At 48.6% G+C, this 14,605-nt stretch overlaps 1 protein-coding gene across 2 annotated transcripts in view; it reads left to right on the forward strand.

The window, feature by feature from the left end:
• WBP1L (WW domain binding protein 1 like) overlaps positions 1-12,555 on the forward strand; it is a 52,823-nt gene extending 40,268 nt beyond the window's left edge. For both annotated transcript variants that reach the window (XM_031461665.2, XM_031461666.2), the window contains exons 3-4: positions 7,464-7,625; positions 8,958-12,555. In XM_031461665.2, the coding sequence (XP_031317525.1) occupies positions 7,464-7,625; positions 8,958-9,694 (899 nt within the window). In that variant the 3' untranslated portion in view covers positions 9,695-12,555. The remainder of the gene's footprint in view (positions 1-7,463; positions 7,626-8,957) is intronic.
• Positions 12,556-14,605: the final 2,050 nt, after the last annotated feature.

Here is a 14,605-nt window from a genome sequence, read left to right on the forward strand (position 1 = left end):
AAAGTGCCGGGCAGGTGGACAGACTGTGTTTAAATGTTTTAAAGTGCAGATAACCACAGGGTTCGAATTCTCCCTCCCACCCCTTGTTAAAACAAAAGTAGAAGTTGGGCTGCCAAAAAGCCACAGAGCTGCAGCTTGTTTTTTTGGGGCCCAGCCCAGCCGGCATCAGTTGCGGAAAGGAATGGAGTCGCTGATGGCCGCATCTCAGATTGACAGAGCCTCCTGGGCCGTTGGCGGGGCAGATACAGGGGCCACCAGAACTGGGTCACCAAAGGCGGGGCAGGAGGGTAGGGCGGCGGGGACAAGGAGACCCAGATGGCAGGGAGGCAGGCTGTCTGGGAACCAGGCACTTCACCCCAAGGGCCTGAGGAAAGCCAAAGGAAGAGCTACACGGTGGCTAATGATCTCTCCAGTTATGGTCAGCTGGGGAAAGGAGGCGGCCAGACAGAGACCAGGGTCTGGACGGGGAGGAAGGACTCACCCCAGTACAAGATGGCCTGTGCTTTCCAAGTTCTGGAGGGACAGAGACTGTCAAAAGCAAAAATTTCCTTGTGTCGGTGCCCAGAAATGGCTTTTGGGTCAGGAGATGCCCAGTGTGTGCTCTGCCCCCTCAGAATTCTTTGGTTTTCCTCTTTCTTAAGGTCCTGGCCTCTGTCTGATGTGTATAGGAGGGAGGTTGCGTGTTGGAGTGAGTCCTTTCCGTTCTCAGCAGAACTATGCTTTTTGTGGCTTTGAACCCAGTTCCCTCTAATTGCCTCTGAACTTGGCCTGAAATGTGAAAGTAATGGGCTTTGGGTTATTCTTTTTGTCTCTTTCCTTTGGAAGGAAAAAAATCTCAGCCAGGAAATCCTTGGCAGGGTTTTCATCAGAGTACCTCTTTAACCATAGTGGCCTACAGGGAAGGCCTCAGGGAAAAATAAATGCCTTTTCCACCAACCCTCATAACACCACTAAGCTGAATTTTCCTGTGTGCTGAGGATTGTCTCTCTCACATATACACAAACACACACACACACACAGCCCACTTTACACAGACACACAAGCACACACAGACCTTAAGCTTCAGCCAGCACCTTTTCTCCTATGTCTTTTCAGTCTCTTGTAACATAAGCCAGTAGTCATAACTAGGTCTGCATCAGACGAGAAGTAAAGATCCTATTTTCCCACCACCATGGTTGAGGCTGTCAGGACCTGGTCATTATTATTATTGTCATCCTGTGCATTTTAAAAAAAATTTAATTGTGTGTATGTATGTATGTATATATTTTTAATGGGGATACTGGGGACTGAACCCGGGACCTCGTACATGCTAAGCATGTGCTCTGCCACTGAGCTATACCCACCTCCTTCCCATGTATTTTTATGGCACTTTTACTTTCACTCATTCAACCATTTATTCAGCAAACCCTTATTCCAGTGGTTCTCAGACTTTGGCAAGCATCTGCATTTCCTGAAGGGCTTATTAAAGCATGGGATTTCTGGGCCCTACTCCCAGAGTTTTTAATTCAGTAGATCTGGGTGGACCTGAGAATTTGCAATTCTAAGAGGTTCCTACTGGATTCTGTGGCCTCTTCTGCATTAGAGCCTGTGGAGAGACAGTATCCTGGCCATCAAGAAGGGAGTTTCTTAGTAGAGAGAGGCTATAAGACAAGATGCCCCATTAGTAATGCAAAGTAGAGAATGGAGTGTCTGTTCCAGTGTCTGTTCCAGGACTACTGTGTATGTGCCAGGAAAGTTTGCTTTAGCTGGACTGGATGCAGGCAGGCTGCCTGGAGGAGGTGGCTCTTGAAGTGGACCTTAGAGGTGGATAGGATTTAAACACATGGAGAAGGGTAGAATGACTTCCCAGGCAGAGGAACATCATAGGACAAGGCCCATGGGAAAGGACAGAGCATGCAACAAGTTAACCTTCCCCCTGGGGCCATGGGGCTCGCCCAGGAAAAAGCAGGAGATGAGGGTGCTGATGTGCATAGAACTCTCCCATGTGCTGGGCACAGTAAGGTCATCCCGCACGTCAGCTCATCCCGCCCGGAGAACAACCTTGCCAGGTATGAATGTCCCGTTTCTCAGGACTAGGGGTGTTAAGCAACCGGTCAGTTGATTGCAGCAACCGGTCAGTCTATTGCAGCTGAGTGGTGAGGTCACTGTGACTCACAAAGCCATCCCCTTCCAGAACTCTTAAGTGCCTGACTGGGAGGGTGGTGGGCCCAGGTTGTGGAGAGTCTTGAATGTGCATGTTTAATTTTCACCTGAGGATGCCCTTCATGGAACAGAGAGCAAAGAAGAAAACAAAAAACAAAATAACAAAAAACTGAGACCCGGGAAGGTCAGGAACGTGCTCAAGGCCAAACAGAGAGCCTGCACCTGGATCTCCTGATTCTCATCCCAGGGCTCTTTCATTCACCAAGCTCCATTTTCCAGGGAGAGGGCAGAGTGGGGAATTTCTGCTCCGAAATAATTTGAGGGAACTTCACTCAGGTGTCAGGTTCCTCTGGGTTGGGGCTTTCATGGGGGAGAGGGGACTCTTTCCGGACGGTGAAATTTCCCTGAGGTGACACGAAACCGCAAATCTGCTTAACGCTGCCCAGCTTTTCACCTGCTACTTTTTTTTTTCTTTTTAGTTTGTCTTAAGATACGCATTATTGAGCTGCTCTTAAGGAAGGCCCATGGCATTTTCCACCCTGAGCAGAGTGGACAGCAGGGACCTGGGGTCTGCTTCTAAGCCCCAGTTGGTCCCCACCTTCTAGCTTCCAGGCTTCTGGATAAAGGCAGTTTGATGGGTAGCAGGTGGGCTGGCTTTCCCATGAATTTAGCCAAAAATTGAACCTAGAACCTAGAAGTGGACCTCACTCTTGTGGTTTTTTTAATGGAATACATTTTGGGGGTTAAAAAGGAAATTTAAAGGAAAGCTTTCCATCTGTAACCATGCCTATAATGATACCAGTAGTAAGAATAAGCTAGAGAACTTGTTGCACACCAGGCATGGTTCTGAGCACTCTGCCTTCTACCTAATTAACTCAGTTATCCTACAGTGGCCAAGCTGGTAGGAACTATTATTCTCCCCATTTTACAGATGAAGAAAGTAAAACCAAAACGACCCAGGTCACAGAGCAAGGAAATGGAACTTGCCCAATCTTTCCTATGAAGTTGCAAGTCCCCGAAATCTTCATTTCCCAAATTCAGGCCTTCTCCCCAGTGGCGATGCCAGGAGCTCCTGCTAAGAGCTTTAAGGGGCCAGAGAGGTCACCCACCATCCTGTGGGGTAGGAGAGCTAATTTACAGTATGCATTGGCTTCCTAATGAGGAATTTCCTGCCAGTTGGGGAGTGGTGTTTTCCCAAGTTTATAGTGAACTGGGGCACATGACTCAGTTCCTACATTGGACTGTGATTGTTTTTAAAAACATGTTTTCCATTTTGCTTAGCATGACAAATGAGCCCCACCATGAGGTCACAATGCTCAAAGATCACTGGGGAATGTAATCTCTGAGTAGGTGTGTGTGTTTGGGGAGGAGGGCATGCGTCCGTCTTTCTCTGTGTCTCTTTCATTAGGTTTTCCTTTTTAAAACTTTCTTCCTTGCTTGTGAAATCTAGTGAAAAGATCAAAAGTTTGCACAGCTCCTCAGGGACCAGCCTGGATATTCCCCCCTTTTAAAGTTGATGGGACACGGCTTTAACTAGAATAGCTGCCAAGAGAATCCTTTTTGCAAGGGTCAGACAAGAATGCGTTCCGTCTTCCCATGTTTACTCCATCAAGTGGGACCAGCTCCTTAGGGCGCTTTTCTGGACCGATGCTAATACCCCATTACCCCACCAGACCCCTTCTGCTCCCAAGTTAGTCTTCCCCCAGTTTCGATCCATGCTAATAATCGTTTGTGATACTGTATTAGAAATGCAGAAATTAGAACTCAGTTTTGAGATTTAAATAACATAGAAGTGATGCCTGGTAGGGAGAGTTTTTCTACCCAGGATACCACGTGAGAAGAGGTAGGCTGATGGAGTTTCAGTAGACGTGTGTTTTCTGGTGCTATGGTGCTATGTTAGATGTGACTGGGGTGATTCTGCCAAGGGTATGCCTTCCACTTGTCTGATTTCTTCCCCCAGTCTCCTCCTATCCGGCCTAATTTTTTCCTTTAAAAAAAAAAAGCCTCTATTTCTGTTATACTTCTAGTGCAGTGGAACTCAGGCTTTTTCTGGAACAAGAATTCTCTTTAAGAATCTGATGAACACTTTAAATCCTTTTCCCCAGGAAAGCCTATAGACACGGCCTCAGTCAGGATAGGCTATAGGTTATGCTCAATAATAAGCAAGTCCAAACTCCTAGTGGCCTAAAACAGCAGGTTTATTTGTCACACTTGATGTCCATCGCAGGTTGGATGGGAGCTCCGTTACAACTTCTTTATCCTCCAGGGTCAGACTGACCCTGAAGTCACTATCTGGAATGTTGTGGCTTGCCATGGCAAAAGGGAGACTGGTGGAGGGTCTCCCATCAGCAAGAAACGTTCTGGCCTCTAAGTGGTATCTGTCACTTCCAATTCCAGTTCGAGTGTTAAAAGCTGTCCCAAAGTGTCACCCAATCATTATGGGGCCAGGAAATTCAAACCTACCCACATGCCAGGAAGGGGGAGAACCAGAAATATTTGGCCAACATGAAAATGAATATATAAGATGGTTCTTACTACCAGCATGTTGTAAACACGGAGAAGTCTTGCCTTAGATAATACATATTGCAGCATTAGGGTTAAAAGTTAATTCACCTTTATGTAAGAAATAATTGAAAAAAAATAACTTGGGAGGTAAAAAATAGAGTTAGGTGCTGATTATCTCATGAGAGAATGTACTTTTAAAATTATAAAGTAACACAGACGTATAAAGGATTGCAAGATTATGCTGGGCAAGTAAATGTAGATAATATAAAAAAGTAGTTATCCTGGAATCTTTTAGACTTGACTCGAAAATACACTTGGAGCCAGGCTCTTCGGCAGAATGCACTGTGCTTATCTGTGTTGCCTCCCTCGGGCGCGGCCCCACCAGGGAGGCTGGGAGGCTAGGAGCTGACCGGATCATACAGGCTGGAGAAGCTGTTACAGGACGACAGCAGGTAGCCAGTTTCCTCCCAGAGCGCCTTTCTGGCCTCAAAACCTTTCTCTGAGGGCTCCTCTAACAGTGTCTATTCTCGAGTCAGCCAGCAACGGAAGGAGAGAAGTGCAGGTTAAGTTAAGCAAATGTCAGCAGTGAGTCTGGGAAGCACCACAAGGGAGACTTCTGACCTCAACTTATGTTTATATACTCTGATAAAGAATGAGGTTTTTCTGTCTGCTGATGGAGAAAGGGGAGAAAAATCCTCTGCCCCCTGTCCTCTGCCTGTTCGCCCACTGCCAGACCTAGGCAGAAGTTTCCATTGAAGGCCGACCTGTGCTGAAAGCAATGCGGTGTCACACAGTGGTATTGCCAGCCCTCCAGAGCTGGGAGCCTGTGCTACCAAACTATCTCACCCCATTGGGCTGGCTCTGTGGGGAGATTCAGCAGGGACACCTCTGGAAGACAGAAACACCCCTGGGTGTTGCCAGAGGCCACGCCCTAAATATCAGTGGGATCTCTCAGAATATTGTGTTCTGGTACAAACAGGAAAAAAAAATCAAGGGTTTATTCATTTACAAGTCAGTCTATTTGCTGGGAAAGAGGGACTCTTTTTAATGAAGTGAACTCAGTTGGACGAGAGATGTCGAAATACTTAACACATTCTAAACACAAATTTATAATTACAAAGCAGACAATAAAAAATACATATAATATTTGTAATGGGAAAAATCGAAGCCCCTCAGAAATAGAGAACAAAATGAACAATAATATAATCCATTCTCATTTAATAAAAACTCACCTTAAAATTATTCCTCAGGTTAACTTTTTATTGAGAAAAAAATATTCTTTTTATTTCAGAGAAGTACATGTCCATCTTAGAAAAATAGGAATTGCAAATAAGCAGAAAACAAGAGAGCTGGTACCAGAAAATCTACTGTCCTGTCATCCAGGAATAACCTCATGATTAACTTCCTCATGATCATCCCTCAGGACATTTGTTTATACTTTTTTTAAAGCAAAAATTGGGATCATATTTTATGCTGTTTCATAATCTGCTTTTTTCATTTAGTATTAGAAACATCTTTATATGTCAAAAGTAGTATTCTGTGAATAATTTTTTAATGATTCATTTCATTGCATGAATACATTCCCAGAGAAATTTTAAAACCTACTCAGAAATATATTACTTTTTTAAAAGCCAGCAAAAATAAAATTAGTCACTGGTATTTTAAAGTTTTCACTTACTTTGTTTCCAGTTTTACAATTTGAAAGAAAAATAATTGCAAGAAGAAAATTAAAATCTTTTATAATCCCACAAGTTAGTCACTATTTTTGTGTTTATCCTTCCAATCTTTTTTGTTCTGTATCTTTATATTTTTTAAAAGCAAACTTGCTCATTCATTAAAAAAAAATTAGAAGCTTTTTCTGCATACTTGGTGGAGATTGGGGAGGGGGATCTTTTAGTGGGGGTTTGCCAGGATTCTCAGAGTATGATCCAAGAGAACACAGTGGGAAATGAGAAGAAACAGTCCACCTGGGGAGAGAGGGCTGTGGGCTTCTTCCATCCTTCTACCCTGCTCTGGAGCAAGGAACAAGATGGGGAGGCCACTAATGGTCCTGAGTCTAAAGCAGCTGCAGGCCAAAGGGAGGGGGGAGTGGGTCATTTGTGACAGTGGGAGATGGAATTGTACCGGATTATAGAGAGAGCAGAGGAAGTCGTTTACACTCTCCAGGGAAGAGATGGACCTGAGGCAATTAGAATTTTTCCACCTCTAACTTCACTGACTCTTGTGTGACAGGGGCATACATGGTAGAGAAAAATTCTTTATCGGACTGCCCTCTGCAGCTGCCTGCATGCTGAGTGGTGGGGGTTCTGAGGGGCTCTGCACTATTGGTGAGCAGCCTGCTGTTAGGAGCAGGAGGTGAGCCTGGAGTCGTCCTTGTGGGCCTGAGCAGGGCTGGTGCAGGGAGGTGGGCACCAAGAGGGGAGGAAGCATTTTCTCAGAGATCTGTTAAGAGAGGAAGGGCACAGTGTCCTAAAAGGTAAGCATATTTCCTGCCCACCAAACCTGAAGTACAGGAGGACCAGTGGTGCCAGACAGATGCCTCGGCACTCTTCCCTTACCCCAAGGGCCTGGAGGCGCCCCGGAGTAAGGGACCCCTTTTCCAGTTACCATTCTTCAATTCCTGCCCTCTTCCATTCCACGTGCCTTTCACTATGGCACAAACATCTATGAAAATTGGAACACGGGTTCTAAATGTAAATTCAACTGGCGAGCCCGACAGTGCCAGCTTTGACCAGGCAAGCACTGTCCCGGGGCCGCCCCTTCCAGCTGGTGTTTACTGTGTGTGTGTTCACTCTCTCTCGCCTCCCCACCCCCAGGGTTCTGGCTGGTGTGGACCATCATCATCATCCTGAGCTGCTGCTGTGTCTGTCACCATCGCCGAGCCAAGCACCGCCTTCAGGCCCAACAGCGGCAACATGAAATCAACCTGATCGCCTACCGGGAAGCCCACAATTACTCAGCGCTGCCATTTTATTTCAGTACGTACATCAGAAGCCACCAAACCCCACCCTTGGGACCTGGGACACACAGAAAGTGCTCCTCTGGCCAGGGCCTGCGGGCTTAGGGGGCTGGCCCCTTCGCCCCACACAGAGAAGGGTTTCACAAGCCCGGGAACTAGAGGGCACTCACCTTTAGCACAGAGGAGCCAGTGCTGTGGATGCAGCTCCTGAAGCCACTCGGCCATTCCAGTCCACACCGTCTGGATTCTGCTCCTTTAAGCAGGTTTTTTAAGGCAGGTAGTTGGATGGTATATGATGTGAATGAATCGAGGTTTAGTATTCAGTGGCCTGAAAACCTCTCGTTTTGCTTCCTGCCATGTGATATGCCTGAGCAGAGAGACTGCCTTGAAAGGGGCAGGTGTGGGGGGTGACATTAGGACTTCCTGAGAACCCAAGAAACTCGGTGACTCTCTGAAGGACACACTCACCTGCCTTCCCTGGGGTTCCTTACACCCCAGGGTCAGTGGAGGCCCTGCAGTGCAGCCTGTCCAAAGCCATTTTGCAGTGTGTTCTGCAGAATAGAGTCATAAGTGTGGAATTTCACATCTAGAAGGGTTTAGTGCTTAACACAGTTCCTGGCATATAGTAAGTGCTCAATAAATGCTAGTAGTTATTCTTATATTATAATAATCTGTGCCTTAAGGCAAAAGATAACTCGGCTGGCATATTTTTAATAAGCCTCGATGACAGACCCTTCACACTTCGCTGGTCAGGCTGAGTCAGCTCGATCTGAATCTGAATCAAGCTGAGATTTGGTTTATCCTTCCAGACCACCTCTAGTCACGCTAGGGTAAGAGACAACACAGATTTCTAACCTCTCAGAAAAAGGCCCTTTTCATGGTAGGCATCTGGAAAGGGGGAGGGAGGGAGAAAAAAAAAGGTGGTCAGGAAGTCTTAAGTTAGAGTCCCTGACCCTGAGACCTGTGGGACGCAGCTGGAGGACACAGTCTGAGCAAGAAACATGAGACTGGCTTGCATGTGGAAACAGGTCCCTTCCAGGCAGAAATCTCTCGGCCAGTCACCACGTTTGCCTAACCCTCTGCCTAACTCCAGACTAGCAGAAGTCCTTGCCTGTGAAGGAACTTCAGGGGCTCTCAGATTTCAAGAAGCTAGGTACAGTCACTCTCAATCTGTCCCTCTTTCTCCGCAAAGTCGTTCACAGCCCTGTGCCCTTCCTGCAACAGAGAGCTGTAGCCATCACTTGGTGGGTGTGCTGGGGGTGGGACGAGACATATGTTTAGTGTGAGCCTGCAGTCTGTCCTAGAACAATTGCCAGTGCAGTAATTTCTCCTCCCTACCTCCCCATTTTAGGGTTTTTGCCAAACTATTTACTACCTCCTTATGAGGAAGTGGTGAACCGACCTCCAACTCCTCCCCCACCATACAGTGCCTTCCAGCTACAGCAGCAGCAGCAGCTGCCTGCACAGTGTGGCCCTGCAGGCAGCAGCCCCCCAGGCGCCGATCCCACCAGGGGCTCCCAGGGGGCACAGAGCAGCCCTTTGTCTGGGCCCAGCAGAAGCAGCACGAGACCCCCAAGCATCGCTGACCCTGAGCCCTCCAGCATAGACCCAGCAGCCACCAAAGCCCCTGGAATGGAGCCCAGCGGCTCTGTGGCCGCCCTAGGGGAGGAAGACCCTGGGGCCTTCCTGGAGAAGGATTCCGAATGTAAGGAGGAGCTGCTGAAAGATTACAGCTCCGAGCAGGGCAGCGCCCTCCCCGACAGCAAAGACAAGACCCCTGGCAGACATCGCCGCTTCACGGGTGACTCGGGCATCGAGGTGTGTGTGTGCAACCGGGGCCACCATGACGACGACCTCAAAGAGTTCAACACGCTCATCGACGACGCTCTGGACGGGCCCCTGGACTTCTGCGACAGCTGCCACGTGCGGCCCCCTGGTGACGAGGAGGAAGGGCTCTGCCAGCCCTCCGAGGAGCAGGTCCGAGAGTCCGGGCACCCCCACCTGCCACGGCCACCTGCCTGCCTGCTGCTGAACACCATCAATGAGCAGGACTCCCCAAACTCCCAGAGCAGCAGCTCCCCCAGCTAGAGCAGGCCCTGCCTATACCCGAGAACTCGGTGAAGCAACCAGGGTAGGGGAGAACCACGAGAGAAGCATTAAATGACTGACTGTGTTCCTTTTTTTCCCCCTCTGCTCCTGCATTTTCCTGCATCTCCAGGTACAGTTTGGGGTGTGGGTGCCTCGCCCCCAACAGAAGCACAGTGTCGTGGAGGGCTGAGAAGTTGTTCGTTCTGTGACTCATTCCTCATGCCCCACCCTGTCCCCCTTTACCTCTTTTCAAGTCATGTCTCACTAACCTGCTCTGGTCGAGAGATGTGTGTTTCAGAAGCCCCTGAGGAGTGGGGTGAGACTGTGTGCTAAGGTGACTCTTGGTGATGGAGTGGATTCTGCTCTGGTGTTAGTTTAAGAGGACCTCGCCACGTCTCAGTCTGGGAGAGGCGGCAGGGCTCAGCCCCAGGTGAAGAAGGAAGCCCACAAAGGCCCAGGGGCTATCACCCCTCGCTGCTGGCATCTGCTGAGCCAGAATTGGGCAGCTCCTGTGCCGGCTCGTAAGGGGCTTGTTTTGTTACCAAATTCCAGGTGACGAGATTGAGGTGCCACTGCGCATCCTGGAGGGGCCCCGTCCCAGCAGGTTCTGGCTAGCCTCAGACTGGTTCAGGTGTGGAAGGTTATACCTGCCTTCTCTTTGGTTTTTCTCTTTTTTAAACAACAACAACAACAACAAAAATGAGCTGAAAACAAGAACTTGACCAGTGGGCAGGCAAGAATTCAGCTTTGGAAAAGGGAAGTGTGTGGCTCTTTCCCAACTTGGCCTTCAAAGAACCTGGCTACAGCAGAGCCAGTGGGAAATGTGTGGTGTGCCGGCTCGGTTGGGGGCTGGAACTTCTGCGGGTGAGCAGGAGGCCCTGTGCGTGCAGGGGGCGGATAGAGGAGCAGCCTTTGATCTGTGCCCACAGGTGACCAGTGCCCTCCCCCACCCCCAAGCACACAGTCTGCCGGCCTTCATATCTCAACGTTCTCTGCGAACAAACGAGGAGGCTTTGGGTCCTAAGAGGGTGGCCCCGCAGCCTGGCTCTCACACAGTATTTTCTCTTGATTCTGATTAAGTTGTTTTTGTTTGTTTCAAACTGACCACTTGGAAAAAATGCCTTGGTTATCTGTGGTTTTCATGCTCTTTTCCTGCCACCCCAGCCCCACCCTGAGTGGGGTAACTAATTTTTGTAGCCTATGTCAAGAGTCTAAGTGACCCAGGTAGGAGGGTGAAGGCAGCCATCCTGAAGGACCACGGGGTCCTTGTTATTGTAGTTTGGCTTCAGATAATTGGTGGAGCTTTGATAGAAATAATCTGAATGGAGAAAGCAAACTGCCGAAACTAACATTCCCTGTCCAGCCCTGTTCATATGAAGACTGTGGTTCTTCCCCGACTCCTAAACGATCATACTCAGACTAGGCGTTGACATTATGGTAAGAAAGGAAAAAATATATATGTATATATATGAATATACACGTATGTGTGTCCGTGTATGTGTACTTACACACATACACGCACACACATGCACACAAAATAGACAAATCCAAGGCTGTGAGGTGAACGAGTGTCTGCATTTGGAGTCCACAAAACCAAAATCCATGTTGAACAAAATGCAGTCTGTATACAGTGACTTTTTGGAGACCTGTGTGTGTCTGTCCGTCGTGTGTGAGCCCCCAGCCCTGTTTTCCTGTGAATCTACTTTGAACGGCAGCCACTCTGCTCATGTTACGCACGAGTTTGGAGCAGGCGCGGCCTTCTCAAGGTAATTTATTTTACGCATTTACTGTTTACTGAGCAAATGTCTGACTGTGCACTCGGGTGTACTCAGCAGTGCTGTTGACGGCAGCCCCTATGTTTGCCAGAGATACTGTGCTCGAAGTAGAGGTTTTACTCTACCCATCACTGCAATTTGCACATTGCTCCGTGGACACTCGGAGGCCTGTGTTCTGTTCCCCGTACATTGAAATGAGCTCTGAGCCTGTCTGCCTCCCTCGGCTGCTCCTGGCCCTTGGCGTCAGGCCCGGGGGTGTCCACAACCCTTCGGGACAGAAGGCCAAAGTGGAACCTCAGACAGAAGCTGGATTGGCTCTTCAGTGACAAGCCTGGACTGGCTGCGGCCCAGACGTCGGCCCTGCCCAGAACTCCAGGGCGGGTTTGGCAGACACCGCAGAGCCGCAGGGCTCACCTCCCTCTGCTGAGGTCCAGCGGGCAGGAGTGCGCCAGCAGCCCTCAGATGCCTTTCCTCCCACCTTTTTTTTTTTTTTTAATAAATCCCAAACAACTCACTGAAGTGTCTCAAAGGAGATCAAGTTTTACCAAAATGAACCCTGCTTCGGTTAACTGAGCATTACATGAAGTCTGGCCCTCTCAAGTTTCCTTCTCTAGGTAGAGTGGGGAGCTGGTCCGAGTGTTAACTGCTGGGTTCGCTGCAGCGTCCTACCCTAGAGGCACGAGAAGAAGAAAACAACGGGTGCCCCTGGGCTTGATTCCACTGGTCACAGTCTGGCCCCTGCCCCACAAGGCTACCCTGTGCGCAGAAAGATGGAAATAAGGAGTTGAAGGACTCATGAGGGGGCCGGGGAGAGTTGATTGAGTCTGGTTTTCCAGATGAATGAGAAGAAAGGGGTTGGTTGAGGGTTTGGTGCTACAGTCAGAAGATTGCAAATGCTAACACATTCCTGTGTGAGGCACATCATCCTTTGTCAGTTATTGTGAATATGTGTATTTTAAGCAATAAGATTCAGCTGGTCAGACTTTTCTGGGCAGTCTCAGTGATGCATTTCCTGTGCTGTGATTGTTCTGAAGACAGAGTGGCTCTAACCACTGTGAGAAGCCCAAATAAAACCAATCCCCAAAACCCGTCTGCTCTTTTTTTCTTTCACCACAACATGTTCCTTTTTCCTCCTCCTCAGACTTCAGGGAGTCGCACGTCGAGATTCCTAACCACAGGTGCTCTTCCCTTCTTCACCCAGAGGCTAAGCCACCGGGAGGACAGGCTCCTGGGCTGAGGGCAAGCTGGGTGATGTGCCGCTGAGGGCACACTTGGACCTGAGGAATTTCCCCCCAGAACCCTCTGTCTGCCAACGGTATCTTTCTGATGTGTGGAATACTTTGTCAAGTCCCAGAAACAGGTTAAAATCAGACTCCCAAAAGCAGAAACAAGTTTTGTCAGAGACCTGCAAAGCTAAAACAACATTTAAAAGGAAGCAAGCATTCAGGGAGATCACTTTTCTTGACATGACAGAATTGTGGGTGGGTGCTTGGCCTCTTAATTTAATACACCAAATCTGTGTGATGGAGTCCCTGCCTGGAGCCCAGCACTGTGCTAGATGCTAAGGAGAATGTGGAAGAAATGTACAAGACAAGGCCCCTGCCCTCTAGAAGTTAAATGATAGTTGATAAGACAAAACAAACCCGTGTGAAATAATTAATCCACAATGTGAAGTAGGTTAAGATGAGGTGAGCAGTATGAGTCAGACATGCAGGGAGTCGTGGGAGGTAATTTGAGGTCTTGCGTTCCAGGTAGGGACCTTAGAACTGCTTTTAGTCTGTGTAGGAACCACTGGTGTTCCAACGTCTGCCATCGTAGGTCCATGGCTCTTTCCTAAGACTCGTCATTTTACCCTCCTTTGAAGACTGTCCTGAGCACTTTGAGTCAAGTGTAAATCCCTGCTCTGTGAAAAGGAACAGCCTTTGGTTCTATCCAGGAAGGAGACCACCCCCACCCAGCGAGACTTCTCTTTGGGCCACGTGCAGGTGGGCAAAGCAAGGGATGGAGAATCTTTGGAACCCTCCCATAGGGGTTCTTGCCTCCCCAAGTGGAGTGCCCCCAAGTGGCCAGCGAGGGATGCTGGCAGAGAGTGTTTTCTCTAGCCCTGGCATTTGGCCAGTTGTTGCTGAGAGTCTCGTATAAGCCAGGTGTGCTCCCGCCCCATCTGACCCTCAGCTGGAGGACACTGCCCTGGCCCTTCAGTGACTCCAGTGGGATGGTTGCTGCCTAGTTCCTTCTAAAACTGTTGGGCAACCCCAGGGGACCACTGGAAGGAACTGGCAGAATATATCATTTTTGCCTTCTTTACGCTAATGTCTAAGTGGCACAAAAACAAAATGGGACAAGTCTTAGATACATGCCAGAGGCCCTACATGTGCCCTTACTGCCCAGGTCTATAGGGCCCCCTCACTGCGCCCCAGGCTCCTGGGTCACTGAGTTCCTTATGTTTCTAATGACGTACAGCATTGGCTATCTCTTGCCCCAAGTGACCAAGTTCAGGCAGAGACAGTACCAATGCCCTGAAGCATAAAACAGAGTAGCTTTGGTGAACAAGAATTCAAGAAACTCTCCATTCTCCAGTTTCCTTTATATTCAGCCAGGGGACAAAAACCAAAGTTTGACTTGAGAAGGAGCGGGAAGTAAGTCTGGCTGACTATTGACTGAAACTGCTGGGAAGGGCAGTGGGTCTTGGGAGGTGTTGGGGATGCAGTTTCCAGCCTGGGGGCAAGTGACTGGCCTTGCTTAAGAGCTGAGCATTTGTGGAGCACCTACTATGTCCTAGACATTGAGAATGCAAGTATGCCTTAGAGCTGGTTCCTCTTTAGAAGAGCTCATAATGGTCTAGTGAGGAAGAAAGGCACATGAACAGTTTTAGTAGCACATGGTAAGCATGTGTGCATGGATATAGCCCACCTGGGGGTTCAGGGCAGCCTTCCTGGAGCAGGAAACTAAGTTTGCCAGGTGAAGAAAGGTATAAAGGGAATTCTAGGTAAATTTCAATCTGCAGCGTATTGAGTGCCTACAGTGTGCCAAGCACAAAAAAACATGGGAGGCCTGAAAAAGGAGAGTGCAGTGTCTAAAGCTGAGAGGAACTTCATCCCTCTAGACAATTGCATTCTGGGAAGTGACAGGCAAT

Source organism: Camelus dromedarius, chromosome 8 (genome assembly GCF_036321535.1).
Source record: "Camelus dromedarius isolate mCamDro1 chromosome 8, mCamDro1.pat, whole genome shotgun sequence".
In the NCBI taxonomy this organism is placed as follows: Eukaryota; Metazoa; Chordata; class Mammalia; order Artiodactyla; family Camelidae; genus Camelus; species Camelus dromedarius.